The sequence below is a fragment of the Dendrobates tinctorius genome, unplaced genomic scaffold (genome assembly GCF_039654945.1).
Source record: "Dendrobates tinctorius isolate UK_male_01 unplaced genomic scaffold, ASM3965494v1 ptg000058l, whole genome shotgun sequence".
In the NCBI taxonomy this organism is placed as follows: Eukaryota; Metazoa; Chordata; class Amphibia; order Anura; family Dendrobatidae; genus Dendrobates; species Dendrobates tinctorius.
Genome location: NW_027361726.1, coordinates 8,766,814 through 8,792,970, shown reverse-complemented (window position 1 = coordinate 8,792,970; position 26,157 = coordinate 8,766,814). Strand labels below are relative to the sequence as shown.

At 47.1% G+C, this 26,157-nt stretch overlaps 1 protein-coding gene and 2 non-coding genes across 5 annotated transcripts in view; 2 read left to right on the top strand and 1 right to left on the bottom strand.

Moving 5' to 3' along the window:
* Positions 1 to 19: 19 nt before the first annotated feature.
* TRNAI-AAU (transfer RNA isoleucine (anticodon AAU)) lies at positions 20 to 93 on the bottom strand. The gene has a single exon. It is a non-coding gene; the product is annotated as a tRNA-Ile (tRNA).
* Positions 94 to 5,989: 5,896 nt separating this feature from the next.
* TRNAK-CUU (transfer RNA lysine (anticodon CUU)) lies at positions 5,990 to 6,062 on the top strand. The gene has a single exon. It is a non-coding gene; the product is annotated as a tRNA-Lys (tRNA).
* A 175-nt stretch (positions 6,063 to 6,237) lies between these two features.
* Positions 6,238 to 26,157, top strand: part of MOK (MOK protein kinase) — a 34,264-nt gene continuing 14,344 nt past the window's right edge. The window contains exons 1-7 of one of the 3 annotated variants that reach the window (XM_073578006.1): positions 6,238 to 6,451; positions 10,690 to 10,804; positions 12,659 to 12,748; positions 14,106 to 14,176; positions 21,944 to 22,022; positions 22,403 to 22,451; positions 22,537 to 22,715. In XM_073578006.1, the coding sequence (XP_073434107.1) occupies positions 6,445 to 6,451; positions 10,690 to 10,804; positions 12,659 to 12,748; positions 14,106 to 14,176; positions 21,944 to 22,022; positions 22,403 to 22,451; positions 22,537 to 22,715 (590 nt within the window). In that variant the 5' untranslated portion in view covers positions 6,238 to 6,444. The remainder of the gene's footprint in view (positions 6,452 to 10,689; positions 10,805 to 12,658; positions 12,749 to 14,105; positions 14,177 to 21,943; positions 22,023 to 22,402; positions 22,452 to 22,536; positions 22,716 to 26,157) is intronic. The other 2 variants (XM_073578003.1, XM_073578005.1) reach the window with 2 other exon arrangements.

Here is a 26,157-nt window from a genome sequence, read left to right as displayed (position 1 = left end):
CAAGGAAAAAAAACTAGAATGGCCCGTACGGGGATCGAACCCGCGACCTTGGCGTTATTAGCACCACGCTCTAACCAACTGAGCTAACCGGCCAGATGAGTAGTGACTTGAATGTGGTGCCTGAACTGTTACTCTTTGGAATCATTACACTGCTGTATGAATTCTTTGCATTGTGACGTTGCTGTGTGCATTACTGCTTCTTGCCATGTAACGAGCCCGTGGCGCTGTTTTGGGAGTCACATAATGCAATAATTATGGACGTTACATGCTGATATTGGTTTAATCACAAAATGTAGGGTTTTTTGTGTGTCTTTTACAAGTTTAGACGCAGTAGCGATCCCTACAATAAAAGGATTGTCATAAGGTCGGGATCACACATGCGAGAAAATCGGACGAGTCTTGCATGTTAATACCCGACTCTCGGATTGAAGCATGCGGTCGCTTAGCAGGACGTGCGGTCGCTTAGCAGGACGTGGAGCCGCACGACAAATTGCACAATATCTTTTAGGGTCCTGTTTCCCTTGGGAAAATAAAAATTGGGGGTGAAAAGATCAATTTTGTAGAAAAAATATGATTTTTTAATCATACGGCTGTACGTTATAAACTTCTGTTAAGCCCTTGGGGGTTCAAAATTCTCAAAACATATCTAGATAAGTTCTTTGGGGGGTATAGTTTCCAAAATGCCAAAATGGGGTTACTTGTGGGGGGGTTTCCACTGTTTAGGCACATCAGGGGCTCTCCAAACGTGACATGGCGCCCGATCTCAATTCCAGCCAATTTTGTGTTGAAAAAGTCAAACGACGCTCCTTCCCTTTTGAGCTCTGCCATGCGCCGAAGCAGTGGTTCCCCCCCAATATCAGGTATCAGCGTACTCAGGACAAATTGCACAATAACTTTTGCAGTCCAATTTCTCCTGTTACCCTTGGTAAAATAAAAAAAAGGGACCTGAAGTATTTTTTTTGTGAAAAAAAGTTAAATATTTATTTTTTTAAACATTCAAAAAATTCCTGTGAAGCACCTGAAGGGTTAATGAGCTTCTTGAATGTGGTTTTGAGTACTGTCAGTGGTGCAGTTTTTAGAATGGTGTCACTTTTGGGTATTTTCTATTATATAGACCCCTCAAAGTGACTTCAAATGTGATGTGGTCCCAAAAAGAAATGGTGTAGTAAAAATGAGAAATCGCTGGTCAACTTTTAACCCTTATAACTTCCTAACAAAAAAAAAATTTGGTTCCAAAGTTGTGCTGATGTAAAGTAAACATGTGGGAAATGTTACTTATTAAGTATTTTGTGTGCCATATCTCTGTCATTTAAAGGCATGAAAATTCAAAGTTGGAAAATTGCAAAATTTTCGCCAAATGTCCATTTTTTTCACAAATAAACGCAAGTTATATGAATGAAATTTTACTACTAACATGAAGTATGTTAGTCACGAGAAAAACAATGTCAGAATCACCGTGATCCATGGAAGCGTTTCAGAGTTATGACCTCATAAAGAGACAGTGGTCAGAATTGTAAAAATTGGCCCGGTCATTAGCGTGCAAACCACCCTTGGGGGTAAAGGGGTTAAACTGTGTGTGGTAGCTGTGGGGGAGCATCTTACAGTGTTAGGATCACTGTGGGGGGCATTATATTGTGTTGTCATCACTTTGGGGGCATTATACTCTATGTGTCTTTGATTGTGGGGGCAATATACGGTGTTTGAATTACTATGGAGGTATTACACTGTGTATGGGGGACAGTAGGGAGCATTATACTGGGTGTGGGGGACTGAGAGGGCATTAGTCTTTTGGGATCACTGTGGGGGCATTATAATGTGTGTGTGGTGGACTGTGGGGGTCATCATACTCTGTTGGGATCACTGTGGAGGGGCTATACTACTGTATGTGTAGTGTGTTGTGAGAGTGGCATTATACTGTGTCGGTATCACTGTGGGGGCATTATACAGTGTGCAGGGGACTGTGGGGGCCATCACAATGTTTTGGAGTCACTGTGGGAGCATTATACTGTGTATGGTTCACGGTAAGGGCATTTTACTGTGTGTGATGGGCTGTTGGGGTATCACTGCGGGGGCATTATACTGTGTGTAGGGGTTATCATACTGTGTTGGTATCATGGTGGGGGCATTATACTTGCATGAGGAACTATTGGGGGAATTATACTGTTTTGGTATCGCTGTTAGGGCATTATACTTTGTGTGGGGGATTATGGGGTTCATCATACTGTGTTGGGATCACTGTTGGGGCATTATACTGTGTGTGTAGGACTTTAGGAGGCATTTTACTGTGTGTGGCAGACTGTGGAAGGAATTATTCTGTATTGGAATCACTGTGGGGGCATTACACTGTGCTGGGATCACTGCTTGGGCATTATCAGTGGCGTATCTAGGGGGGGGCAGCCGGGGCAGTTTCCCCGGGCGCAGCCAGCAGGGGGGCGCAGTCGGGCCGCCTAATGCAGCGGTCCGCAGTGTCCTCCCTGGCGGCTGCGTTCTGCCGCCCCCCGCCTGAGAGTCGGCGGTTCTCTGTGTCAGCTGTCAAGCTGACAGCCGGCGCAGAGAAGGAGGCCATGCCGGCTCCCAGGGAGCAATTGTACTGGCGTCTATACAGACGCCTGTACAATTGAAGCTCTGACCGCCGGGCCAGAGCGACGTCAGCAGCGTGATCAGGTCATGTGATCACGCTGCTGACGTTACTCCCCGGCGCCAAAAGCAAACGCTGGTGGTAAGTGTGCTCCACTGTGGAGCTGAAGAACCACCGAAGATGGGAGATGAGGGGGAGTTAATGAGTGGAGATGGGGGGGATTTGTAGAGGGGATGGCGGTTAATGTGTGGGGGTATTTAGAGTGGGGATGGGGGTTAATGAGTGGGGATGCCATGGGGTTAATGTGTGGGGGGATTTGGAGTGGAGATGGGGGTTAATGAGTGGGGATGCCATGGGGTTAATGTGTGGGGGGATTTGGAGTGGAGATGGGGGTTAATGAGTGGGGATGCCATGGGGTTAATGTGTGGGGGGATTTGGAGTGGAGATGGGGGTTAATGAGTGGGGATGCCATGGGGTTAATGTGTGGGGGGATTTGGAGTGGGGATGGGGGTTAATGAGTGGGGGGATTTGGAGTGGAGATGGGGGTTATTTAATGTGATGGGGGTTAATGAGTGGGGATTGGGTTAATGTGTGCGGGGGTTAATGAGTGGGGATTGGGTTAATGTGTGCGGGGGTTAATGAATGGGGATGGGGATTAATGTGTGGGGGCGTTAATGAGTGGGGATGGGGGTTAATGTGTGGGGGCGTTAATGAGTGGGGATGGGGGTTAATGTGTGGGGGCGTTAATGAGTGGGGATGGGGGTTAATGTGTGGGGGGATTTGGAGTGGTGATGGGGTTAATGAGTGGGGATTGGGTTAATGTGTGTGGGGGTTAATGAATGGGGATGGGGGTTAATGTATGGGGGCGTTAATGAGTGGGGTTGGGGTTAATGTGTGGGGGTATTTGGAGTGCTGATGGGGGTTAATGAGTGGGGATTGGGTTAATGTGTGGGGGGATTTGGAATGGGGATGGGGTACTTAATGTATGTGGGGGATTGGGGATGGGGGGATTTAATGTGTGGGGAGATTTGAGGACACAAAATAAAGAGTATGTATGAGGAAACAGTATGGGGGATTGGTGCAGACAGTATGGGGAGCGAATGGGTTAATGTATAGGTGCAGACACAGTATGGGGAGTCAGGGGTATGTGTGAGCAGACAGTATAGAGAGTGAGGGGGTAAATATATGAGGAGACAGTATGGTGAACAGGTGGGATGTTAGAGGAGACAGTATGACGAGGGAGGGGAATAGTGCGGGGCGACAGTATATTGCAGATATTTGTATTTAGGAGCATTATAATGACACTTCTATCTTTAAGGGCGTCGTGTGGAGATTTGCTGCAGAAGACCGGAGAAGATGGACGTCTACAGAGACGAGATGTGGATGAGAAAACTCATCATGGGGTCTAGAAGAAAAGGTGACTGACTCCAGAGACGACGTCATCTATAAGGTACTTTGGATGTAAATGTTATTTGTGCTACTGACTTATTCTCATGTTTTTATTTGTTAGGAACATTATAGGGGTTGTCCAGGTTTGTGCTGAGTCTGCAGTCATTCTATGTGACTGCAGGCGTCTGAATTCTCACAGTGCACACTGAACGCTGTCAGGATTCTCTCGTGCCGGTAATTTACATACATACGGTCACATGCTGACTAGACATGTGTGGCCTCACTCAATGAAAGTGAACGGAGCGAGGACGGGCACGTCTAGTCGGAATGTGGCCAGAAGTATATAAATCACATACTTGTGCTGACATGACTGTACATCGGCAAGGGAGAATCCTAAATGTGTGCAGTGCATTCGTTGTGAGAATTCAGAAGTTGCAATGTCAGGATTCAGCTCTGCAGGCTCCAGTAGTCATCACATGGACACTTCACTCATGTGCGATTTTCATACTTGACAATGAGCTTCTCTTCCTGCTTCTCTCAGTTTTTTACTGAACATTGAGAGCATTAGGAGGAGCAGCTCGTGGGTACATGGCTAAGTGTGCAAGTCGCATATGTACTTGGGGGGGGCGCCAAACCGAATTCTTGCCCCGGGTGCCAGAGAGCCTAGATACGCCTCTGGGCATTTTACTGTGTGTGGTGGACTGTGGGGTCATTATACTGTGTGTGGTGGACTGTGGGGTCATTATACTGTGTGTGGTGGACCGTTGGGGGTTATATATTATGTTGTATCACTGGTGGGGCATTATTTTGTGCGGGGGTCATCATACTGTGTTGATATCACTATTTGTGGGAGTCAACATACTGTATTGTGATCGCTGTGGGGGCATTATACTGTGTGCAGTCAAATATGGGGGGTATTAAACTCTGTTGGGGGTCACTGTACGGGAATTATTCTGTGTGGTTGACTTTGAGGGGGGCATTATACTGTATTGGGGTCACTGTGAGGACATCATACTGTGTATGGTGGACTGTAGGGGGCATTATTCTGTGTTGGGATCACTGTTAGGTCATGATATTTTGTGTGGGGGTCATCATATCTGTGTTGGGCTCACTGTGAGGGCATTATATTGTGCTGGGATCACTGCGGGGGCATTATACTATGTGTGGGTGCATTATATTGTGTTGTATTACTGCAGGGGCATTATACTATGTGTGGGGGTAATATGTTGTGTTGTATTACTGTAGGGGTATTATACTGTGTGTGGAGGACTGTTGGGGGTAATACACTGTTGTATTTCTGTGGGGGCATTATACTGTGCTGTGTCACTGTGGGGGCATTTTACTGTGTGAGGGAGTGTGGGGGCATTATACTGTGTTTTAGGGCACTTTTGTTGGCTTCATACTTTTTGGGGGCCATGAGTACGGTACGTCACTGCGTGGAGACACTATGGGGCTTCAAAGGTGTTTGGTGTTTTGGGGGTGCGGTCCCACTTAGGACTTTTGTGGCGGTGCTCCATGATTTCTATGACTTTGGCCATTGATCTCACAGCAGAACCCTCTGGACCGGGCTGAAGTGACCTGTATTTGACGCGGGGCAGCCTTCTCAGCGCCCACAGCCATTTAACCCTTTATGAACATCATCTTTTTTATCATAGGGTATGTGCACACGTTGCAGATTGATCTGTGGATTTTTCCGATCAGAATCTGCAGAATCCTGGCTTGGCTTTTATCCTAAGTCATGTAACTAGGCTCGTTAAAGGGTCAACATTGACTTTTAGGATTGCTACCTCCAATAGGTGGCACTAGACTTCTAGTCCTCTTCCTCTCTGAAGAGACAATTTGCATAATTAGCATATTTCCCAGACAAGCATTGCGGCTTTAAGTCTCCTCACCTCGACATGCTTAGCATGTCATTCTCCGCAAGGAGAAATGATACTTCTTGGATAACTAGACTATGTATGGCTGGAGCAGGAGACTGAGGCACTCTGGTCCTGTAACCTTATGGTAAGAAGTACATCAGCAGCCCGGCTAGCTCAGTCGGTAGAGCATGAGACTCTTAATCTCAGGGTCGTGGGTTCGAGCCCCACGTTGGGCGTGTTGTTTTTATAACATTAATCTGATTTTTATTTTTTTTTCTCTTTGTTACAACCTGTAATTACGAAAGAATAAAATAACTTTGTTTAAATTTCTCCTTTTCCCGTCAGATCTGCTGATATCGCTACAGTAGGGGGTGTGGGCGGGGCTGTCACGTGATGACGTATCGCAGTGACGCGCTGACGTTCCCCTGGAGCCCTAGTGACAGGAGGCGGCAGAGGCCGTGGTGTCAGGGTGCGGAGCAGGTGCGGTTGCCTAGGAGATGGCAGCACTAAACATGGCGCCGTGACAGTGCTCTCCAGCAGAGTCCGTGTCCCGCGTGTGAGTGACGGGGAGCGATGCCAGAGCGGAGGGCGCCGGACTGCTCCGTGTGAGGCGGCGCCATGAACAGTAAGTGCCGCTGCTGACATTGTCCTGGAGTATGGGCTCTTATAACACAACAATAACAGGTGCAGAGACGTAAGAGTCCCCTCCTCCATATTGTTACTACGCCCCCCACAGGACGACGCGTAATATGGCCACCGCGGGGGACGCGCCCACCATAGCAGCCCCGAAACAGGTCATGTGACCGACGTGTAAAGTCACTGAGCGCAAAATTAATTTTAAAAAAAATTCTGTTTTCATTTTATTTGCATTTTCATATTTTTTTAAATTAAATATTTAATACTTTTATTTTTTATTTTGCTGGTTGGTTTTTTTGATAAACTTGAAAAACGCACATTAAAAAAAAGTCTTGAGTAAAAAAAAAAAAAAAATTGCCCAGAAAAAAAGGGTGAAGGAAGGGTTAATCCGTAATTTGCCTAGTTGAGCAAAAAGATTTGGAGTCGGCATGTCTCTAGTCTGAGGGCGCCGATCCGGAAATGTGCAGCCCCCACAATGTCTTCACTTCGTGACCCACCCATACATGACGTTACAGGGGGCTAATGTTCAGCATAGGCGCTGGGGAGGCCGCAGGGCCCATACATGACGTTACAGGGGGCTAATGTTCAGCATAGGCGCTGGGGAGGCCGCGGGGCCCATACATGACGTTACAGGGGGGCTGATGTTCAGCATAGGCGCTGGGGAGGCCGCAGGGCCCATACATGACGTTACAGGGGGCTAATGTTCAGCATAGGCGCTGGGGAGGCCGCAGGGCCCATACATGACGTTACAGGGGGCTAATGTTCAGCATAGGCGCTGGGGAGGCCGCGGGGCCCATACATGACGTTACAGGGGGGCTGATGTTCAGCATAGGCGCTGGGGAGGCCGCAGGGCCCATACATGACGTTACAGGGGGCTAATGTTCAGCATAGGCGCTGGGGAGGCCGCGGGGCCCATACATGACGTTACAGGGGGGCTGATGTTCAGCATAGGTGCTGGGGAGGCCGCGGGGCCCATACATGACGTTACAGGGGGCTAATGTTCAGCATAGGCGCCGGGGGAGGTCGCAGGGCCCATACATGGCGTTACAGGGGGCTGATGTTCAGCATAGGCGCCGGGGGAGGTCGCAGGGCCCATACATGGCGTTACAGGGGGCTGATGTTCAGCATAGGCGCTGGGGAGGCCGCAGGGCCCATACATGGCGTTACAGGGGGCTAATGTTCAGCATAGGCGCCGGGGAGGCCGCGGGGCCCATACATGACGTTACAGGGGGGCTGATGTTCAGCATAGGCGCCGGGGAGGCCGCAGGGCCCATACATGACGTTACAGGGGGCTAATGTTCAGCATAGGCGCCGGGGAGGTCGCAGGGCCCATACATGACGTTACAGGGGGCTAATGTTCAGCATAGGCGCTGGGGAGGCCGCAGGGCCCATACATGACGTTACAGGGGGCTAATGTTCAGCATAGGTGCTGGGGAGGTCGCAGGGCCCATACATGGCGTTACAGGGGGCTGATGTTCAGCATAGGCGCTGGGGAGGCCGCGGGGTCCATACATGGTGTTACAGAGGGCTATTTTTCAGCTTAGGCGCCGGGGAGGCCGCAGGGCCCATACATGGCGTTACAGAGGGCTAATGTTCAGCATAGGCGCCGGGGAGGTTGCAGGGCCCATACATGACGTTACAGGGGGCTGATGTTCAGCATAGGCGCTGGGGAGGCCGCAGGGCCCATACATGGCGTTACAGGGGGCTAATGTTTAGCATAGGTGCTGGGGAGGCCGCAGGGCTCATACATGGCGTTACAGGGGGCTAATGTTCAGCATAGGTGCTGGGGAGGCCGCAGGGCCCATACATGGCGTTACAGGGGGCTAATGTTTAGCATAGGTGCTGGGGAGGCCGCAGGGCTCATACATGGCGTTACAGGGGGCTAATGTTCAGCATAGGCGCCTGGGAGGTCGCAGGGCCCATACATGACGTTACAGGGGGCTGATGTTCAGCATAGGTGCTGGGGAGGCCGCAGGGCTCATACATGGCGTTACAGGGGGCTAATGTTCAGCATAGGCGCCGCGGAGGCCGCAGGGCCCATACATGACGTTACAGGGGGCTGATGTTCAGCATAGGCGCCGGGGAGGTCGCAGGGCCCATACATGACGTTACAGGGGGCTGATGTTCAGCATAGGCGCCGGGGAGGTCGCAGGGCTCATACATGACGTTACAGGGGGCTGATGTTCAGCATAGGCGCCGGGGAGGTCGCAGGGCCCATACATGACGTTACAGGGGGCTGATGTTCAGCATAGGCGCCGGGGAGGTCGCAGAGCCCATACATGACGTTACAGGGGGCTGATGTTCAGCATAGGCGCTGGGGAGGCCGCAGGGCCCATACATGACGTTACAGGGGGCTAATGTTCAGCATATGCGCCGGGGAGGCCGCAGGGCCCATACATGACGTTACAGGGGGCTAATGTTCAGCATAGGCGCTGGGGAGGTCGCAGGGCCCATACATGACGTTACAGGGGGCTACTGTTCAGCATAGGCGCTGGGGAGGTCGCAGGGCCCATACATAACGTTACAGGGGGCTAATGTTCAGCATAGGTGCTGGGGAGGCCGCAGGGCCCATACATGACGTTACAGGGGGCTAATGTTCAGCATAGGCTCCGTGGAGGCCGCAGGGTCCATACATGGTGTTACAGAGGGCTATTTTTCAGCTTAGGCGCCGTGGAGGCCGCATGGTCCATACATGGTGTTACAGAGGGCTATTTTTCAGCTTAGGCGCCGGGGAGGCCGCAGGGCCCATACATGGCGTTACAGAGGGCTAATGTTCAGCATAGGCGCCGGGGAGGTCGCAGGGCCCATACATGACATTACAGGGGGCTAATGTTCAGCATAGGCGCCGTGGAGGCCGCAGGGCCCATACATGGCATTACAGAGGGCTAATTTTCAGCATAGGCGCCGCGGAGGCCGCAGGGCCCATACATGACGTTACAGGGGGCTAATGTTCAGCATAGGCGCCGGGGAGGCCGCAGGGCCCATACATGGCGTTACAGAGGGCTAATGTTCAGCATAGGCGCTGGGGAGGTCGCAGGGCCCAAACATGACGTTACAGGGGGCTAATGTTCAGCATAGGCGCCGTGGAGGCCGCAGGGCCCATACATGGCGTTACAGAGGGCTAATTTTCAGCATAGGCGCCGGGGAGGCCGCAGGGCCCATATATGATGTTACAGGGTGCTGATGTTCAGCATAGGTGCTCGCAGGGATCTGGTTCATCTGCCCCGGACTACAGACGTGACCGATGGTCCAGGACCCTGCACATCTTTATACTCTACTCACTCAATAATGCAGAAATCCGCGCCCCCCACACTCTTCCAGCAGCGTCTGATCCAGAAAACTGAGCTCACAGAATTGCTCCTGCTTCTTTCACACCGTTTAAAAAAAAAAAAAAAAAACATCATGAATCTGCTGCAAAAACATCTGGAAACATCAACCCTGCCTACAATAAAAACACAGGCAGACAAATCTAAAAAACACTTTTGTTGTATTAAAGGGTTTGTGCCACTAAGTCCATTTATCACAGGGTAGCAATTAGCGTAGGATCTCTGGGGATCTGATTGCTGGTGGGAGAATGGACCAGTCCCGAGAGTGGCGAGGAGTACACGTCTAAAGACGACCCCTTTATTCACACACGGGGCTTTTGGCCCCTTTTCATCCACCATGATAATCTAGAGTGCCTGATAGCTTGGCCTTTTATAGGGATGTTTAAAATAAATAAAACAAATCCAAAATATTGTAACATACTAAATGAAGTAATACTTATCTTAATGATCCCGCTCTGATGCCTTCCGTGCTTCCTTCCACTCTCTGTACTTTCTGCTTGGTCCAGTTGAACATGTGACCGCTGCCGCCAATCACGAACTGTAATCATGACCTTGCCATTGATTAGCTGCAGAAGTTAAATGTACAGAGAGCAGCTCTTAACCCAGGAGGTATCAGGCGATCACTAAGGTGAGTAATATTTCATTATTTTCCAGTAATTTTTTTGTAATTTTATTGATTTATTCTTTTCATGTATAAGTGACCAGACAACCCCTTTAATTGATAATCCAGGACCAGATCTTGCCAGGATTCGCTTGAATTACAGGGTAGCTCCCCTCTTATGTTGACGACATGTGTGATAAATGTGGTGACCTCTGAAAAATGAATCCGGTTGCCCTTGGCATCAGGCAGCGGATTGTGATTTTTTTTTTTTTTAATTAACTTTATTATTAAAAAATTCAGGATATAAAACGATTCAGAAAATCGGAGAAGGGACGTTTTCCGAAGTTGTGAAGACGCAGAGCTTAAAAGACGGACATTACTATGCGTGCAAGAAGATGAAGCAGCTGTACAAAAGGTACGTGTGTCGCACGCCGCTGGGAATGCCAGCAGAGTTACCCATGTGACCACTATTTGGTCTTCTGAGCAGTGATCAGTGCAGGTACGCGCAGCGGGATCTCCTGCGTGTGCACACAATGAGCGCCTGTGTATTAGAGGATTCATCCATGGATAGAGGTCACCTTGGTAAATCGTGCGACTGCCGCCCTCTTGCTCTCCGTACATTGCTGTATCAAGCAGTTAGACAGATAATTGAGCGTATTTCCAGATGTATGTACCACCGCAAACTCTTGAGAGATTTTGAAGAATACAGTCCATTTTCATTTTTTTCCCCATAAGTCAATCATACGCGTGAAAATAATCAACTTTAGAATATAACTTATCAGAAAAATCTTCCCCTAGATTGATTTTTCACTCTCCTGGGGAAAAAATTCTTTATTCAGGAAAGACTGAGATAGGAGATGACAGTTGGTGCTAATAAAGTTCAATGGAGATGCAAGGAGGAGGCCGACACAGACATTCTGCTGCAAGTTCTCTTGAAACGACGGTTACACTTCTCCATAGAACTTTATAAGCACCAATTGTTATCTCCTATCTGAGTTATGGAAAAGTTTATGTTCGCTGAAGACGGATTCTTCCCGTCAGTTGAGAATTTTGAGAATGAACTTTCAGTCGTGGAGGAGAAAGAAGCAGACTTGACTGATAAAAAAAAAAAAAAAAAAAAAATATTGCAACGTTTCTTACTTTCACGTGACGTATTGATTTATGGGGAAAAAAAACTATTAAAAAAATTTCTTTAAGGAGTATTTTTATAAATAGGCCATCCCTTGTGGGATCGGGCTCATCAGCATTAGCCTTTCCTTATGGTTCGGAAGTGGGCGTTTCTGCACTAACTCATACAACATTTTGTTTAATGGTGACGTTAACAATCCAGTGCAGAAAAAAAATATTTAAAAATGAGAAATACCTTTTAAGATAGAGGACATCCTCCCATCTACACGTTTTGGGTTTGTTCATGACATATCCGAATCGCATGGAGCACTTGTAGATTATGGATCTCTCTGAGCCCCGGTGTGACCAGCAGATTATCAGACAAAGTATCGCAGGTCATAGGATCCAGCCACGCAAAGCGGGAGCCCACATCCCCATGTTGTCTGATGTCATACCTTACTCTGACCAGCAGGTGACAGTGTCTCCTGCACATGACTCGAGTAACTTCTCGTACACCTGCCGAGTCCTGTGCACCTGACACCATCGCTGCCAGCAGGACGGGGTGATGGGAACGCTGCAGATTTTACCTGCTGAATTGCACATACAGGTAAAATCCACAGCACAGTGCAATAGCAGGCAAACTTAACATTCCAATATCCATCTTCAATAAATGCTGCAGATCTGGATTGTGACACTCCTAATGGTCAGCTGTTATTGAGGGGATTTACAGCAATGTCCCACCTAAGTGAGAGCTGCAGATATCTAGAGACTCCAGTACCGGCTCCTGCCTCAGCAACCAAGATTACAGGGTCCACCGATCCAGGCCGCTTAATGTTTAGATGGGCGGCAGTTGATTTTGGCTCCATCTCTCAGCTCCTCGTCCCTCCATGATGCAATTGTTACAGCAGCCAGAAACTTCCAATGGCCTCAGGGACGTCCCTATACAGAGGCCTATATGCGGAGGGACTTAAATACATCCGGGGGAAGGGGTTTAATTTGGTTATTTGTGTATTACTGTATTTTATGTGCATCTCTTGCTTCTTATCTTTTTTTTTTTTCTTCCTTTTGATCCGAAGTACACATTTATTGTATAATGACAGCCGATGTGAAAGTTGCAGAAGCCGTGCATTATCTGATACTAATACAATCTGCTCATCAACAGCATCGAGCAAGTGAACAACGTGAGGGAGATCCAGGCACTACGAAGACTCAGCCCGCACCCCAACATCCTCACGCTGCACGAAGTGCTCTAGTAAGTGTCTCCCCTTTTAGTTATACGGGGCGTGGGATTCAGCAGATGGCAGTGGTGTAATGTGTGTGATCTGCTGCGGTCTGTTATGTTGCATCTTTGTAGGTAGGAGTCTTGGGTCTAAGCCTGCTGTCGCAGTGCCAGTCAGGCTGTTGTTAGGAGCTGTCACCTGGAGTATGGTCACTCCTTAGGGCAAAAATAGCGCGGAAGGCGGCATAACTCCTCATCAGACCCCATGATAGCTGCTTCCTACCCAGGCGATGCTTGTGTTCCTATATATACTGTATATTAAAAAAAAAAAAAAAAAAATTATATATATATATATATATATATATATATATATATATATATATATATTGTATATTCATTCTCTTTCTATTTTTTAACTCACCCCCCTTCCCATAGTCATGATCTATTTTAATTTTATTCTTATCTTTCTGTCCACCTAACCATATGAGGGCTTAATTTTTAATGGAAGAGTTCTAATTTTGAATGACACCATTCAATTTACCAGACAATGTACAGAGATTCACGTAAAAAAAATCCTAGTCTGGTTGAATGTAAAAAAAAACAAAAACATTTCTGCTGGGTTTTTTTTTAGGGGGTTTAACTTTTACATAGTGTATTGTGCAATAAAAAACCTGATAACACTAAATAAATATATATAATAACTTTGGTGAAAATTATTATTATTTATTTTCTCACAGTGTAGGCACGTGCGGCCCTGTTTTTACGTCACTTTGGGGTACCTGCAACTTTTTAATACTTTTTTAATTGTATCTTTTTGGGGAATGTGCGGCGACAAAAACTTGGCACGCTTAAAATTTCTTTTCTCAACGTAATTTTACCAAACAGGTACATTTTCGATTTCCATCAACCAGAGTTTACAAACATGGTGAATAATCCAAATAAGGGGGGTGGATTTATTTTTTTAACCTTCGCTAACACTTTTTTTAAATTATTTTTTTGTAGCCCTCCCTATTAAACCTGAGATCATTTGATCGTATTTTTTTCAGTTTTACAGTGTATAGCGAAAATCTGTGTATTATAGCTGGATTTCATGGGAGCACCAAGATGGGGCCAGGGTTCCTTCAGGATGCCCTTGGCTACCATGACAACTCATCATCGCCCCACAGTCGGGTCTCAGGAGTGCTGATGGGTACCATAAAGGACTCTCCACCATCTGCACACGGCTTAAATGCTGCTGTCATATATCCGCATTGGCAATAAAGTGGTTAAACAGCAGTGATTGGAGCCAGCTCTGATCGCTGTTGTTGGAGGCAGGTGCTGTGTTTGGAACTGGACGGCCCTTTTAACACTTCGCCACTGATCTTTATACTGTTTTTTTCTAAACTTGCAGCGACAGAAAATCCGGATGCCTCGCCCTGATCTGTGAGCTGATGGACATGAACATCTACGAGTTAATTAAAGGTAAGTGAGAGGTCATTGGCCCCATAAGAAGGCAGTACAGCTTTTTATGAGGTGCACTTTCCACCCTTCCGAGTAACTCCTTGATCTCTCTTGTTTGGGTCTGAGGGCCTGCTGTACAGTCAGCTCTGGTGACCTGTGACAGAATAATGTATTAGCAGACGATGGTAGACACAATAATACGTCGCACAGACAGCTTTTTTTTCTATATATGCTTCTAAGATTGGCCTTTTTGGACTTGTTCCAAGCTAAAAAGATTATTGAGCACCATAAAAACCCTTCTAATGAGGCGTAATAATAATGGTGAACCACCCATGTCCAAACATATAGGGCTCATGGGTCTAATGATTGGTTACTTAGGATCTGGAGGTTCTGGATAGATGGTCCTGCTGGCCCTTCAGGGACTCAATCCTTCCAAGTTTTTTCTTCTCTCCCATACTATTGCTATTAGGGTACATCGCCCGTGCTGCGTCAATCCCACGCCTGCTCACATTTCTGCCCTGGCTTCTAAAATGCACATTGAAGCTCCTACAACCACTTTCTGCTCAAAAAATTTTTCAAACCATACGTTTCTCAAAAAAATTATTGTAAATGCCAACAACATCCTTCTGTGTCGCCTTCCTTCTAACACTCCTGCACCCCGCTGCATACAAGGTCGTCTGTAACCTGTCTCCACTGTACGTCACTGGCCTAATCTCCAGCCTGGAACCTGTCCCCTCTGTAAGTCTCTGACCTAATCTCCAACCTGGAACCTGTCCCCTCTGTACATCTCTGGCCTAATCTCCAGCCTGGAACTTGTCCCCTCCGTACGTCTCTGACCTAATCTCCAGCCTGGAACCCGGCCTCTCCATACGTCTCTGACCTATTCTCCAGCCTGGAACCTGTCCCTTACTTACGTTTCTGACCTAATCTCCAGCCAGGAACCTGTCCCCTTTGTACATCTCTGGCCTAATCTCCAGCCTGGAACTTGTCCCCTCCGTACGTCTCTGACCTAATCTCCAGCCTGGAACCTCGCTTCTCCATACGTCTCTGACCTATTCTCCAGCCTGGAACCTGTCCCTTCCTTACGTTTCTGACCTAATCTCCAGCCAGGAGCTTATCCCCTCCGTTCGTCTCTGACCTAATTTTCAACCTGGTACCTGTCCCCTCCGTACGCCTCTGATCTAATCTCCAGCCAGGATCCTGTCCCCTCCGTACGTCTCTGACCTAATCTCCAGCCAGGAACCTTTCCCCTCCGTATGCCTCTGATCTAATCTCCAGCCTGGAACCTGTCCCTCCATATGTTTCTGACCTAATCTCCAGCCAGGAACCTTTCCCCTCCTTATGCCTTTGATCTAATCTCCAGCCTGGAACCTGTCTCCTCCTTATACCTTTGATCTAATCTCCAGCCTTGAACCTGTCCCTCCATATGTTTCTGACCTAATCTCCAGCCAGGAACCTTTCCCCTCCTTATGCATTTGATCTAATCTCCAGCCTGGAACCTGTCCCCTCCTTATGCCTTTGATCTAATCTCCAGCCTTGAACCTGTCCCCTCCGTACATCTCTGACCTAATGTCGAGCCTGGAACCTGTGCCCTCCGTACGTCTCTGACCTAATCTCCAGCCTGGAACCTGTCCCCTCAGTACATCTCAGACCTAATAATAATAAATAATAATAATAATTTTTATTTATATAGCGCCAACATATTCCGCAGCACTTTACAATTAAGCGGGGACATGTACAGACAATAAATTCAATACAAGTTAAGACAATTCAAACAATGACATTAGGAGTGAGGTCCCTGCTCGCAAGCTTACAATCTACAAGGAAATGGGGGGACACAGTAGGTGAGAAATGCTTGTTAATTCAGGTCTGGCAATTATAATAGGGATTTTCATATAAAGCTGCATGATCCGGTCATCAGCCCGTGTGTTTAAGTGCAATAGACAAGTATCAAGTGCAGTTATGTGCATGAAGGGTGTGGAGACAGATGAATAGTAGGGTGCAGATTCAGAATAATATTTGGAAGTAAGGAACAGGGCAAAGTTAGCTTGCTGAGTAGTTGATGTGATAGGCTTCTTTGAAGAGATGGGTTTTCAAAGCGCGCTTGAATAGGTCAGGGCTAGGTATCAGTCTGATCGTCTGGGGAAGTGCATTCCAGAGAGCTGGAGCAGCACGAGAGAAGTCTTGGAGACGGAGGTGCGAGGTTCGGATTACGGGGGATGTTAGTCTTAGGTCATTTGTAGAACGGAGGGCACGTGTAGGGCGATAGACAGAGATGAGAGAGGAGATATAAGGCGGTGCAGAACAGTGGAGAGCTTTATGGGTGAGAGAGATGAGTTTATACTGGACCCTGTAGCGAATAGGTAGCCAGTGTAATGACTGGCATAAGATGGAGGCATCGGTGAAGCGGCTGGACAGAAATATGACCCTGGCTGCCGCATTCAAGATGGATTGGAGAGGAGAAAGTTTGGTAAGAGGGAGACCGATCAGAAGAGAGTTGCAGTAGTCCAGACGAGAATGAATAAGAGAGACAGTAAGAGTCTTAGCAGTTTCAAAGGTGAGAAAAGGTCGGATTCTGGAGATGTTTTTAAGATGCAGGTGACAAGAGCGACTGAGTGATCGGATGTACGGAGTAAAGGAAAGTTCAGTGTCGAATATGACCCCAAGACAGCGGGCATGCTGCTTGGGAGTTATGGTTGAACCCTCCAGGGTTATTTCGATGTTAGGTAGAGTGAGGTTAGTAGAGGGGAGAAACACAAGAAGTTCAGTTTTAGAGAGATTTAGTTTCAGATAGAGGGAGGACATGATGCTAGAGACAGCAGACAGACAATCCTTGGTATTTTGAATTAGGGTAGGGGTGATGTCAGGGGAAGAAGTGTATAATTGGGTGTCATCAGCATAGAGATGATACTGGAACCCAAATCTGCTGATTGTTTGTCCAATAGGGGCAGTGTATAAAGAGAAGAGGAGAGGGCCTAGGACTGAGCCCTGCGGGACCCCGATAGTAAGGGGACGAAAAGAGGAAGAGGAGCCGGAAAAAGATACAGTGAAGGAGCGGTCAGAGAGGTAGGAGGAGAACCAGGAGAGGGCTGTGTCCTTGAGGCCTATAGAGCGGAGCATAGTGAGGAGGAGCTGGTGATCCACAGTGTCAAATGCGGCAGAGAGATCCAGGAGAATCAGCAGGGAGCAATGACCTTTCGATTTAGCTGTTATTAAATCATTAGAGACTTTAGTGAGGGCAGTTTCAGTAGAGTGTAAAGAGCGGAAACCAGATTGTAAGGGGTCGAGAAGAGAGTTATCTGAGAGATAGCGGATTAGACGGGAGTGGACCAGGCGTTCCAGGAGTTTAGAGATGAAGGGAAGGTTAGAGACAGGTCTGTAGTTAGCAGTGCAGTTCTGGTCCAGGGATGGCTTTTTAAGTAAAGGGGTTATGATGGCATGTTTAAATGAGGAGGGAAATATACCTGAAGAAAGAGAGAGGTTAAATATTTTAGTCAGGTGAGTGGTGACCACTGGTGAGAGAGACTGCAGGAGCTGTGAAGGAATAGGGTCACTGTTGCAGGTTGTAGGCCGAGCAGAAGCGAGGAGCTTGGAAACTTCTTCTTCTGAAACAGGCTCAAAGATGTCTAGTGAGCTTGAGGTGCGGCAGAGAAGGGGATCCAGGCACTGAGGAGATAGGGCTGAGATATCCTGATGGATGTGGTTGATTTTTTCTAGGAAATAAGTAGCCAGATCCTCACCGCTGAGGTTGGTGATGGGGGCCTGTACTTTAGGTTTCAGGAGGGAGTTTAAGGTTTCAAAAAGTCGTCTTGGGTTGTTGGATAGTGAGGTGATGAGGGTGGTGAAGTAGGATTGTTTGGCCAGATGAAGGGCAGAGTTATAGGTTTTGAGCATGAACTTATAGTGGATGAAGTCTTCTGCTAAGAGAGATTTTCTCCACTGCCGCTCTGCACACCTCGAGCAGCGCTGAAGAAAGCGTGTTTGCGTTGTGTGCCAGGGCTGCCGTTGTCTGTGTCGGGTCTTTCTGCGTATAGAAGGTGCTGCTTCATCTAGGGCATTCTTCAGTGTATTATTGAAGTGTGACAATGCTATGTCTGGACAGGAGAGGGTGGAGATGGGGGCTAAAGATGTGTGGAGATTGTCCCTAAGCTGTTGGGTATTAATGGTACGTGTATTCCGATAAGTGTGGTAAGTGGGGGTGTCCCGGGTGAGGAGACAATTCTTGACAGAGAAGGAAAGAAGGTTGTGGTCCGAGAGCGGGAGAGGTGAATTAGTAAAGTCGTGCAGCGAGCCGGGGCGGGAGAAAACCAGGTCCAAAGTATTCCCGTCCTCATGTGTAGGAGAATAAGTAAACTGTGAGAGGCCGAATGAAGAAGTTAGAGAAAGAAGATGAGAGGCAGACTGGGAGAGCGGATCATTGATGGGGATGTTAAAGTCTCCCATGATGAGGGTGGGGATGTCACAGGACAGAAAGTGAGTAAGCCAGGTGGTGAAGTGGTCTAGAAACTGGCGGGAGGAGCCTGGAGGGCGATAAATGACCGCCACTCGTAAGGAGAAGGGCTTAAAGAGTCTGATGGCGTGGACTTCAAAGGAAGGAAATGTAAGTGATGGAACCGGGGGGATGACCTGGAAAGCACATTGTGATGAAAGGAGCAAACCAACACCTCCACCCTGTCTGTTCTCAGGTCTGGGGGTATGTGAAAATTTCAGCCCACCAAACGAGAGAGAGGCAGCAGCGGTGGTGTCTGAATGCTGGATCCAGGTTTCTGTAATAGCCAGAAGGTTAAGGGAATTAGAGAGAAAAAGATCGTGAATGTAAGTCAGTTTGTTACACACAGACCGTGCATTCCAGAGAGCACATTGGAAAGTGAGAGGAGAAGGCATGCACTGAATGTTAATAAGATTAGCAGGGTTTCTATATGCAGCTGGAGGAGAGTAATGTATGCTGGTGGAGGGAGGCCCAGGGTTGGGGGAGATGTCACCTGCAACTATTAAAAGGAGAAAAAACAGAAAAAGCAGGTGGTGGGATGATTTGTATGAACGTTTTGAGTGCTGCATGGAGGTTTTGGATGGTTTGGTGTGGGTAAGAAATGTCAATAGAGCCTCAGAGTTAAACATGGGAGAGGGGAAAAGGGAGGGGTGGATATGCAGAGAGTGCACAGAATGTGTAAAAGGGCAGGCGAGTTGTTAAAAAGCAGAAGTGAAGAGAAATAAGCAGCAGGTTAATATGATCAATGCATACGTAGTACGACTGACCAAGAAGCAAGCGTGCATGAAAAACTTATGCACCTTACCTGTCTCCTGCCCAGTCCAACTGCATTGTCTAACTGCAAAACACTTTATCCTGTTGCACTTAATATCTGTTGCACGCGTGCTATCCCAGCCAGAGCTAAATATATATGAAATGAAATGTCTGCTAGCTTCAGCCACCAAAAGGCCACAATCAGTAATTAACCAATTAGCACAAGGCCAGAGCAGGCATTACTATGCAGGGTAAATAACTAATGCTGGACAAGGCCATCAAACTGAGAAAGGGAGGAAAAAAAAAAAAAAAAAACACCTTTCTACACTTCAAAGCAGAAACCAAATAGATAAAAAATAAAGACCCACCACAGGAGTGATGGAATGAAATACCATAAAAATATCTGGCACTATATGATGCAGTTCACACTTGTCAGACAGCATACATGGATGATGGAATGAAATACCATAAAAATATCTGGCACTATATGATGCAGTTCACACTTGTCAGACAGCATACATGGATGATGGAATGAAATACCATAAAAATATCTGGCACTATATGATGCAGTTCACACTTGTCAGACAGCATACATGGATGATGGAATGAAATACCATAAAAATATCTGGCACTATATGATGCAGTTCACACTTGTCAGACAGCATACATGGATGATGGAATGAAATACCATAAAAATATCTGGCACTATATGATGCAGTTCACACTTGTCAGACAGCATACATGGATGATGGAATGAAATACCATAAAAATATCTGGCACTATATGATGCAGTTCACACTTGTCAGACAGCATACATGGATGATGGAATGAAATACCATAAAAATATCTGGCACTATATGATGCAGTTCACACTTGTCAGACAGCATACATGGATGATGGAATGAAATACCATAAAAATATCTGGCACTATATGATGCAGTTCACACTTGTCAGACAGCATACATGGATGATGGAATGAAATACCTGTGTGAAGAAGAGAAGAGAGGAACATCAGCTTCAATGCATTGTCTAACTGCAAAACACTTTATCCTGTTGCACTTAATATCTGTTGCACGCGTGAGGACCTAATGTCCAGCCTGGAATCTGTGCCCTCCATACGTCTCTGGCCTAATCTCCAGTCTGGAACCTGTCTCCTGCGTGCGTCTTAATGTTGAGCTGATCCTCAGAGTTTTGGCTTTCTCTTCCGCTTTGCAGATAACATTTACTTTCTCGGTTCTATGCCGGCTTCTTGGTGATTTGTGCCAAGTGAGATTGTACAGAGCAGCAGGCGACATATTGTAAGAGGCATGGACTATGAGCCGGGTAAAATGTTCAACACTGGCACGCATTAAAGGGTAAGGGTCCCGTTTCACTTAGAGATGCACCAGCGATCCTGACAGTGATACGACCTGGTAAGGATCGCTGGTACGTCGCTAAATGGTCGCTAGTAAGCTGCCAAACAGGCAGATCTCTTCAGCGATGCAGCAACGATCCGGCGATCCATGTAATTACCTCACCAGTCGTTGGTACCTTGTCACACATCAGCTATTCTGAACGATTCCAGCCTGCGTCCTGAGTTTTGCGTCGCCAACGAGGTCGCTCGTCAACGTCAAACACAGCGATGCCTGCTGGCCAGCGGGACACCAGCGATGAAAAAATGGCCCAGGACATTCGAGCACAATCAGCGATATCAACCTGGGGGCGGGCCGGTCGCCGATGCGTGTCACATGTAGCGAGATCCCTTGCGAGGTCGCTGTTGTGTCACAAAATCGGTGACGCTTCAGCGATTTTGCTATGTGAGAAGGGGCCTTTACTCCCAACATTGACCGTTCTCATAATGGTTGGACCTCCAGATCTGACTGCTGGGACCCCCCACCAATGCTGAGAACAAGGCACTGAAATGTATTGTCCTTTTCATCCTGAGCCTCCATTTTAATGAACTTCTCTTACGTAGAGTAATTATTTATGTTCTTGCAGCACTCTTATGTCTGCTGATTCGGCAAACCATCTAATGTGTACGACTTTGCTGTCAGAAAATCTCTCCTTGCCTCCTACTTCTTACAGTTGAGGGTTTGCTACAGTTGGATAACGTCTAAATAATCCTCAGACATCTTATCACTGGGTCATGTCATGTATGGCAGTGCAGCCTTATTCTCTATAAATGGGCTAAGCTGCAGTACCAGACACAGACCATCTACTATGGTTGCGCTGTTTCTCCTTTTTAGGTTGTATTTGCATGTAACAAGTAGTCCCTGAGTGGCAAAAACCAGTAAGTGACTGCAACCAAGCGGTCCGGACGTTATACTGTGTCTGAATTCACCGATACATTGTAGCAAACCATCAGCACAAGGAAAAGGTTTGTGCTGTTGATGTGTTTAGGTAACAGAAGATTGAATGCTATTGTAGCAAATCCTCCGCTGTGAGAAGTATCCGGTCTGTGCCCGTTTTTAGCCTCTGGATATAAACATTCACTGAGGGCAAGAAGAAAAGATTGAATTTAATGTTTAACCAGCTTTTCTTTTTTTTAACTCTTTCTTCCTTCACAGAGAGAAGACAGCCCCTCTCGGAGAATAAAGTCAGGAACTACATGTACCAGCTGTGCAAATCTCTGGAGCACATACACCGGTGGGTTGGACGGAAGGGTTTAGGTCCTCTGTGTCATCGTATTCCTCATTGTTACCTGAAGAACCCGATGTTCTCGCTACTGCTTCGGGGAAAAGTCACTGACACGTCATTGCATCCTCTATAGCAATGGTCTCCAACCTGCGGCTCTACAGCTACTGTGACACTACAACTCCCAGAATGACACGAGCTGCAGAACAGAGATTTAAAGATTAACCCTGCACTTGTACAACCGGAGTATCCGGTGATAATAGCAAGAGGTTTCATCCTACAGACCCGCTGCAATCCATAAATTACTAGCAGAATCTCTGCAGGATGTAGTTGCACCTGAGCTGCATTGTTTTCTCCAATTATTTATTTTTTTCCCTTTTGCATTGGAACAGAAATGGCATTTTTCACCGTGATGTAAAACCAGAGAACATTCTGATAAAGGTGAGATGCTGTAATCTCTGATCTAATAGTGTAACACATGCAGGTAGTCATTATCATATATATCATTTTATGCTTTTCGTTCCAGCAAGACGTCCTAAAGCTGGCAGACTTTGGCTCGTGTCGTAGTGTGTTCTCCAAGCAGCCGTATACCGAATACATCTCCACCCGCTGGTATCGAGCCCCTGAATGCCTCCTGACCGATGGATACTACACCTACAAGATGGACATGTGGAGCGCCGGCTGCGTCTTCTATGAAATCTGCAGGTGAGGCCACGTCATGACATCTTCCCGGGCACAAGAACAGCAGAGGGAATGTTTTAGGTGGCATGAAAGAGAAGCAGAAGAAACCATGAAAGGTCCAGCAGTACAGACCAGATGTGAACCCCTGTTCACAGCTCAGTGAGGACGCCCCAGCTTTGGGCCAGAGTGTGGAGAGTATATATCAGCAACTTCTACAGGGGCAGTTCTGATAAGGCTTCTCAGACTTCATGGAGTGTCCTAAAGGCCCCGTTACACATAACGATGTCCCAGCGATCCCACCAGCGATCCGACATGATGAGATGGCTGGGACATCATTAGGCTGATCGCTGGTGAGCTGTCACAAGACAGCCCCTCCAGCGATCAGGACCGGCGACGCTGGTTTCTAATGTAAACATCAGGTATCCAGGAGCTCTGGCTCTTGGATACCCGCTGTTTACCTTGGAAACCGGTGTACACGCTGGTTTCCAAGGTAAACATCGGGTATCTAAGAGCCGCGCGACTCCTGGATACCCGATGTTTACATTAGAAACCAGCGTCGCTGATCGCTGGTCTCTTGCTGCCACACACAGCGATGCGTGCTGGCCAGCGGGAGACCAGCGATCGAAAAATGGCCTAGGCCGATCGAGCACAATCAGCAATACACGGCAGGGGGGCCGGTCGCTGATCCCCGTCACACACAGCGATCTCGCTGGCGAGATCGCTGTGGCGTCACAAAATCAGCGATCTCGCTAGTGAGATCGCTGTGTGTGACGGGGCCTTAAGAGAGGAAGGATAGAGGGGAATTCTCATCTCGCTAAGATAATGATCTGACCTCTGATCCTGGGAATTAAGGGGTTGCTACTGTAGATTGGAGCTTCGCCAAGTGTCTGCTGCAGTTCGTGGCATGGGCATCGCAGTGATCCCTACATTCTGGAGATAAATGGGGTCCAGATGTCAAACATTGATGTATAATACCTCCACTTTCAAAAGTTTGTTTTATATATTGCAGGCTCTTAACCCCATAGCGTCCTATGACGGATATATCCGACATTCGATGCCTCCCCGTTTGGTGCTGGCTCCAGTTGTGAGCCTCCCCTTTTCTGGCCCATGACAGCCGATCTGATCAGCTGTCATGTGTCCCTAACAGCCTCAGATGGAATCGTAATCCACCCGCAGCTGTTAACATGTTAAATGCTGCTGTCAAACTCTGACAGCGACATTTAACCTGCACGTGCAGAAGCGCGTCATTAACCATGCCCATCGGCGCCCGTGTCACATGACCGCGGTTCACCAATGGTTTGGCATGACAACAGGAGACCCCTGTGATTGTCATTGCCGTATCGCTATGAGTGCCGCCCAGCGGTCGACACTCATAGCAAGTGAACATTTCTGCTACATAGAGCGGGGCTCTATGATCGCATTTTCTAGTCTCCCATGGAGATTACTGAAGCAAGTAAAAAGTAAAAAAAAAAAAAAAAGTTTTTAAAAATCTAAAAAAATTTAAAAGTTCAAATCATCCCCCCATTCAAAAAAAAAAAAGAAATACACATATTTGATTTTGCCGCTTTCAAAATCACCCGATCTATCAATATATAAAAAAAAAATTAATCCGATTATTAAATGGCGTAGCCAGAAAAAAAATCAAAACGCCAAAATTAAGTTTTTTTGGTCGCTGCAACATTACAATAAAATGCAATAATGGCTGATCAAAAGATCGTATCTACACCAAACTGGCATCAATAAAAACGTCAGATCGGAACACGAAAAATAAGCCCTCATCAAGCTTCAGATCCAGAAAAATGGAGACACTATGGGTCTCGGAAAATTGCACCATTTTTTTTTCAAACTTTGGATTTTTTTTCCACAATTTAAATAAAAAAAGAATCTAGACATGTTTGGTATCTGTGAACTCCTAATGACCTGGAGAATCATAATAACAGGTCAGTTTTAGCATTTAGTGAACATGGTAAAAAAATCCAAAAAACAATTGTGAAATTGCACTTTTTTGCAATTTCTTTGAATTTTTTTCCGGTTTTCCAGTACACAATATGGTAAAATTGTTCAAAACTACAGCTCATCCCGCAAAAAACAAGCCCTCACATGGCCATATTGATGGAAAAATAACAGAGTTATCACTCTGGGAAGAAGGGGAGTAAAAAATGGAAACGCAAAAAGAAGATTTTTGGTTACTCACCGTAAAATCCTTTTCTTGGAGCCTTCATTGGGGGACACGGGAAACCATGGGGTGTATGCTGCTTCCACTAGGAGGCCGACACAAGACAGGAAAAAAAGGCTAACTCCTCCCCAGCAGGCCACACCCACCAAATGGCCAGGAACTAACCAATTTGTGAGAAAGCAGTGGGAAAGGAGGTAAAAAAAAAATTTCCCGAAGATGAACCAACAAATGCACAAATAAGGGCGGGTGGTGTGTCCCCCCAATGAAGGCTCAGGGTAAAGGATTTTACGGTGAGTAACCAAAACTCTTCTTTTCTCTATCGCTTGATTGGGGGACAAAGGAAATCATGGGACGTCCTAAAGCAGTCCCTGGGGTGGGAAGAGACAGAAAAGTAAAAACCGTAAGGTCGGGGCCACTGCTGCACGAGGGACCTTCCCATCCAAATTGGCGTTCTCTGAAGTCTAGAAGAGAACCGTGTAGCACTAGAGGAAGGTGTGAACCGAAGACTCGAAGAAAAAGAAAAGGTCTCTGAAGCCTAGAAGAGAACCGTGTAGCACTAGAAGATGGTGTGGACCGAAGATCTGAAGAAGAAAAGAAAAAAGTTTCACCCATACAGGAGGAATGGTCATAACGCCTGCCAGGCGGCAGCAACGACCTCCTACATGAAGGGAAGACTCTAATGGGAAGATCCTTACCTGTCTCTGGAATGAAAAAAAAAAAACAAGACTGGTTGCGTGGTAAGCATGGTAGAGCCGGCTTGAGGAAGCACTCTCATGACATGACGGACGGAAGTTCTATTGGCAACTGAGAAGATTAAGTTAGAGACATGGACCTAATAAGGCCCCTGCATGTAGAAGGATTACTGTCCCAGGCTGTGGAATTACAGGTGCTCCATCCAGCGGGGTCTGGAGACCGACAGTTCTTCTCAATACTCGACACGCAACAACCTTGAAAATAAGGAGAAAAAACGGGGAATACCTGCATGGAGGATCGTGAATCCAAAGTTGAGTCTCCCGAGCCGAGACCCCTTAATGACAGAATAGTCTGCTGACGTTGGGCGTTACCGAACAATTGTAGGGAGAAGGAAAAACCAGAGATAACGACTCACGTAGCAGCATCGGTCCGCTAGGTCCGACCAATTCATTGACAGAGCCCAGAGGAAAACCTTGCACAGGAAACTGGCCAAACCGAGACAATCCTGCCAGCTCGATAGCGGCTAATCCTGTGACCTGAGACTGCCGGTACTGACCAGGTGAGTCTGCATTGAGCCTGAGGTCAATGACGTGTAAC